The sequence below is a fragment of the Borostomias antarcticus genome, assembly GCF_949987555.1.
Source record: "Borostomias antarcticus genome assembly, chromosome: 13".
Lineage (NCBI taxonomy): Eukaryota > Metazoa > Chordata > Actinopteri > Stomiiformes > Stomiidae > Borostomias > Borostomias antarcticus.
Genome location: NC_140246.1, coordinates 7,488,872 through 7,495,097, shown reverse-complemented (window position 1 = coordinate 7,495,097; position 6,226 = coordinate 7,488,872). Strand labels below are relative to the sequence as shown.

The following is a 6,226-nucleotide window of genomic DNA, read 5'->3' as shown; positions in this document are numbered from 1 at the left end:
ACGCACCTGTCCGCATGTTGATCCGGACCACCTATATCGGCACAGCTTGACCAGCTCGTCTGAGTGGGTTGAGGAGCGCGGTATCGTAGCCGCTAGCAACGCCGCCGCCTAGCCCCCCCATTCGGTGCACAAATGGCCGGCACGTTAATCGAGGAGGACTGACTTTGACTTTCGTTCCAACCGGATACCAGTGCTTAAAATGTCTTATTAAACATTCTCATCTCTGTCACCTCCTCTGTCCTCTCTCTCCCCCTCCTCTCCTCCTCTCTCCTCTCCTCTGTCCTCCTCTCTCCCTCCTCTCCTCTGTCCTCCTCTCTCCCCCTCCTCTCCTCCTCCTCTCCTCCTCCTCCTCTCCTCCTCTCCTATGTCCTTCTCTCTCCCCTCTCCTCTCCTCCTCCTCACCCTCCTCTCCCTCCCTCCTCCCCTCTGACCCCCCCTCTCCTCCTCTTCCTCTCCCCTCCCCTCCCCTCTGTACTGCTCTCCTCTCTCCCCCTCCTCCCCTTCTCTCCTCTCCTCTCTCTACCTCTCCTCTCCCCCCTCCTCTCTCCTCCTTTCTGTCCCTCCTCTCCTCTCCTCCCCTCCTCCAGCGTCTGTCCAACGGCTCCATGGAGTCGGCCCATGATGCCAGCCAGGTGGTGGAGCTGCAGGACCTGCTGGAGAAGCAGAACTACGAGCTGGCGCAGATGAAGGAGCGCATGTCGTCGCTGTCGTCGCGCGTGTCGGAGGTGGAGCAGGAGCTGGAGACGGCCCGCAAGGACCTCATCAAGTCTGAGGAGATGAGCAACAAGTACCAGAGGGACATCAAGGAGGTGGGGGGGGGGGGCGCAGGCGCACACGCACACACACACGCACACACACACACACTAAGGAGACAGGTGACACACACACACACACACACTAAGGATACAGGTGACACACACTAAGGAGGCAGGTGACACATACCACACACTTACACACACACACACACACTAAGGATACAGGTGACACTGACACACACACACACACTAAGGAGATAGGTGACACACACACACACACACACTAAGGAGAGACAGGTGACACACAAACACACACACACACACACACCACACACACACACTAAGGAGACAGGTGACACACCATAAACACACACGACAGACACACACAGACACATACACACACACTAAGGAGACAGGTGACACACACACACATTAAGGAGACAGGTGACACACACAAACACACACCACACAAAGGATACAGGTGACACACCACAAACACACACACACACACACACACCACACACACACACACACACAAAGGGTAGTACAAACGCTCCCTTGAGTGATTGAGCGGTCAGAGTACAGCAGAGAACAACAGTCTTTGCTTCGGTTTGTAATGGATTTGGGGAAAATGATTAACCGAAGACAAACAGCACCCAGACCCAGTATATGAAAAGACATTATATGAAAACACATTATGCACCTCAAGCACCTCTTCTCTGGGAAATAGAACACCAATCACCAGCTCCATCCAACCTGTTGTGTTGCAGTTGCCCAGGAGTCTCTATCTCCTGGACTGAATGTGGATATGACCTGGCATCAATAACCCCAGACCGCTATTGATTGCTAAAGATAGAGGGATGGTCCGTTGAGCTAGGTCCAGCTAGTAGACCGATCCCTGAGTGAGTTAGGTCCAGCTAGTAGTAGTCTCACATAGCCAGACCTTTCTCCCCACTTCGTTTGGAGCTGTGCCAGTGCTGGGGTCTAGCTGCACCCCCTTATCTTAGATAGAGGGGGAAAAACAATCGCCTTGGATCGTCTTGCGACGAGAGTCTGGGAACTGAATCTGATTGGAATTGAGCGGTGCCAATGAGAGGCTTATCTCAAAAACCTACATCCACTGAGCCAGACTAAGGTAGAAGAGCGATTCCTGGCTGAGTTAGGACCAGGTTGTAGGCCGATCCCTAGTGAATTAGGTCCAGGTAGTAGACTGATCCCTTATCTGCCAGACCCTTTGTTATTACCACTCACAGCCTTCTGGTATTAGTAGTCTTTTATCAGCTGCATACATTTCCCATAACACACAGAGTGTGTGCCAGAACTCACCGTGAATCCATACAGGAAATGAACCCTCAGAGATTTAGAGACCTGGGAAGGAAAGCTTGTCTGATGGAACTGGGTGTGTGTGTGTCTGACTCTGTCTGTGTGGGTGTCTGTGTGTGTGTGTGTGTGTGTGTGTGTGTGTGTGTGTGTGTGTGTGTGTGTGTATGTGTGTGTGTGCGTGCGTGCGTGCGTGTGTGTCTGATCCTGTCGGTGTGGGTGTCTGTCTGTGTGTGTGTGTGTGTCGGTGTGTGTGTGTGTGTGTGTGTGTGGTTGTGTGTGCGTGTGTGTGCGCCCCTGCAGGCCATGTGTCAGAAGGATGACATGGAGGAGCGAATTGTCACGTTGGAGAAGCGCTACCTCAGCGCCCAGCGCGAGTCCACCTCCCTGCATGACATCAGCGACAAGCTGGAGAACGAGCTGGCCAATAAGGAGGCCTTCCTCAGACAGGTACGACCCTTCCCCTATCTCTGGTCCAATACCAGCTTATCATCTCACCACACAGGTCTTGACCATTAAAGAGAGGACAGTAAAAGATCTGTTCCACATCAAAAGTTACCATAACTTCATCCTACAGTACTTCTCCTGCTATGTGTGTTTTTTGTTGTTTTTATGGGGGGAAGGGGGGGGGGGATTCTGACCCGTGTTAAACTCTTGGTCCTGTCTGGAGACCCATCATGTCAATGAAGAAGTCTTCGTACCCGGGAGCTCAGTGTCTTTCAACGGCCCAACTGAATTTTTACAACGTTGTCCCACCTGCTTTGACTCCGCTCCCTATTCTGAACCATTACCATTGGGCAGCATGGTGGCTCAGTGGTTAGCACTGTCGCCTCACAGCAAGAAGGTCCTGGGTTCGAATCCCGGTCGTTCCAGGTCCTTTCTGTGTGGAGTTTGCATGTTCTCCCCGTGCCTGCGTGGGTTTCCTCCGGGTACTCCGGCTTCCCCCACCATCATAAAGACATGCAACGTACAGTATGAATGAATGATGTTGGTGGTGGTGGTACAGTATGAATGAATGATGTTGGTGGTGGTGGTGGTGGTCGTCGGAGGGGCCGTAGGCGCTGATTGGCAGCCACGCTCCGGTCAGTCTGCCCCAAGGCAGCTGTGGCTACAGATGTAGCTTACCACCACCGGTATGACTGTGTCTGAATGAATACTGGACTCTGTAAAGCGCTCTGGATATCATGAAGGGCGCTATATAAAGCCAATTCATAATAATAATAATTACCACGTTCATAGCTACTCAAAATGAAGGTGACAGGGATCTACTTATAGCTAATGGACCAGCTAGCTACACATACTTGGAACAGCTCACTGATCTCCTGTAATCAGTTTTGATCTGAAGAAGAAAATATCGTCAAGGCTGCCCAGGCTGGTGGAAAGGTGAGATAGTACCCTTGAAAGTGATTGACGCGTGTTTACATTACGCTAGCATTTAATGGCCCGAGACGAGAGGACATGTCGATGAGGTCTTCGAATAATTTGACAGATGGTGAGGAATTTTGTGTGGAATGCGTGAGAGGAATGCTCGTCAGCGATTGAGACAGATAGTGGCCGGTTATGCTGGTTACTGTACCTACTGTAGTCTGTGTCTTGGGTTCTTTTTTTTATGAGTTGGATGAAGTTCTTTGCCCTGAATGTTTGGTGAGGCCAGGGGTATCATTAAAGTAATAATAACAGATTAAAAATGGCCTCCCTGAGGCCCTGGCAGATTACATACATCAGTAAGTATTGCACGCACGCACACATGCACACCTACATATGCACACACACACACACAGCTCTCTCTCTCTCTCTCTCTCATATGCATGCACACACACACACATCAATCTGCATCGCAAGGCAAAAAGCCCATATCTCCATATCTCACCTTCAGGAAATTAATACAATACTGTGCAATCATCAAAACTAACATTCCCACTCCGAAAGGACTGTTTGTCCTTGGTTCATCTTTGGCATTAGTATCCCCCCCCCCAACACACACACACACACACACACACAATCCTACTGTAACTCATCCCTTATTGCAGAGCCCCCAACTCCAGCCAAGGGGGTGTGTGGACTAACTCTGCAATCTAGAAGGAAATGGAAAAACACCCCCATCCAGGAACCTCCTCAGAGCTGTCAGAAACCCTAACACTTCCTCTGAGCTCAGCCCTGCCACTACACACACACGCACACACACACATACATACTGTACACGCACACACACACTGTACACACGCACACACACACTTACGGGCCATCCCGACCCCAGCGCTGCCGCCCCCAACGCTTTCCACCCACCCGCCTGCTCGCGAGGGGGGGGGGCAAAGCTATGGGGTCCTGGGCTGGGAGCGGGGAAGCTCCATAGTAAGCAGAGCCTATAGGAGCAGGTTAGGGTGGTGGTTTCTCTTCAAGTGAAAAAGTACATGTTAGCAGGGTGTGTGTGTGCGTGTGTGTGTGCGTGTGTGTGTGTAGATGGAGGAGAAGAACAGACAGCTGCAGGAGCGACTGGAGCTGGCAGAACAGAAGCTCCAGCAGACAATGAGGAAGGCTGAGACGCTCCCAGAGGTGGAGGCTGAACTGGCCCAGAGGATAGCAGCCCTCACCAAGGTAAAGAACCTTCACACACACACACACACACACACATGCTCACACACACACACACGCACACTCGCATACAAACACACACACACACACACACACACACACACACACTCACACACACACGCTCACACGCACACACACACACACACACACACACACACACACACACACACACACACAGTATACTTGTATGAGTCCATGCCATGACCTCTGACCCCTTGTGTGTCTCCCTCTCCTCCCCTGCGGTCCTGTAGTCTGACTCAAGCTCCGCCTCCTCTCCTGACGATTATCACTTTGTCATGGAAGCTAAACTCCAAGACATGAACTCCATTCTTAGGAAGGTAGCCACGGCAACGGCGCCAGTTATCACCAACTACAGTAGAACACATGATTTCTGTTTATTATTTGGTGTAGCTTTTTTCTGTTTCTTTCTGGATTCATTGTTCAGAGTTTGGATGGCGGGACCCCTTGGTTCTGTTTGGTGTCTGTCAGCAGGGCTTACTAGTGTGGGAGGCGGCTGCATGGCTCCCACCTGGGTCTGGCTGGACTGTAGTCTGAAGCTGCTGCAACTCTCCATCATCAACCAGCGCTCTCTCTCTCCTTCTCTCTCTGTCTCTCTCCATTTCTCTCCTTCTCTCTCTCTCTGTATCTCTCTCTATTTCTCTCCTTCTCTGTCTCTCTCTCTATTTCTCTCCTTCTCTCTGTCTCTCTCTCTCTATTTCTCTCCTCTCTGTCTCTCTCTCTATTTCTCTCCTTCTCTCTGTCTCTCTCTCTATTTCTCTCCTCTCTGTCTCTCTCTATTTCTCTCCTCTCTGTCTCTCTCTGTCTACTCTCCTCTCTTCTGTTTCTATTTCCTTCTCTCTCTCTCTCTCTCTGTCCCTCCCTCTATGCTATTGTCTGAGTTTGGGAGTAGAGGCTTTGGCTTTGTCTCGTTGCCTCTTGTTGTATGGTTTGCATGTGTTGCCCTCCATTGCTGCTAAACACAGCTGCCCGTGTCTTCCTCTCCCCCCCATGTCTTGTCTATGTGGTGCCCCCTGTAGGCGGAGGAGCGCCACGGCAGCATCGAGGAGCGCATGCGGCACCTGGAGGGCCAGCTAGAGGAGAAGAACCAGGAGCTGCTAAGGGTGAGCCTCCGCCAAGGCGAGCTACGCTAAGCTAAGCTGGCCTAGGCTAACATGCTACCCATTCGCTGGCTATTGGGAGGCTAGCGCCTTAGCAGGCTTCCTGTACGCTGGGATTTGAATGGCTTTTGCCTCACCTAGGCCAACATGTATGATAAGTCCAGGAGGTTTCAGTTCTTCGCAAAGTCACTCTCTTCTTCCTCGTCCTCCTCCTCCGTGCGCTCCACAGGCTCGACAGAGGGAGAAGATGAACGAGGAACACAACAAGCGGCTGTCGGACACGGTGGACAGACTCCTCACAGAGTCCAACGAGCGGCTGCAGCTCCACCTCAAGGAGAGAATGGCTGCTCTGGAGGATAAGGTTAAAATGGCCGTCCTCAGATTTATCTGTCTATCTATAGATGTATTATTTTATTATCTATAGATTTCCCCTGAGTCGTT

The 6,226-nt window shown here is 51.4% G+C and overlaps 1 protein-coding gene across 1 annotated transcript in view; it reads left to right on the top strand.

Annotated features, from left to right (window-relative positions):
* The window catches only part of ppfia2 (PTPRF interacting protein alpha 2), a gene marked incomplete at its 5' end in the record, with an annotated part of 139,539 nt that overhangs the window by 110,712 nt on the left and 22,601 nt on the right, over positions 1–6,226 (top strand). Inside the window, 5 exons of the mRNA XM_084447924.1 lie at positions 588–809; positions 2,379–2,525; positions 4,536–4,670; positions 5,705–5,788; positions 6,015–6,146. Coding sequence (XP_084304050.1) covers positions 588–809; positions 2,379–2,525; positions 4,536–4,670; positions 5,705–5,788; positions 6,015–6,146 — 720 coding nt within the window. The remainder of the gene's footprint in view (positions 1–587; positions 810–2,378; positions 2,526–4,535; positions 4,671–5,704; positions 5,789–6,014; positions 6,147–6,226) is intronic.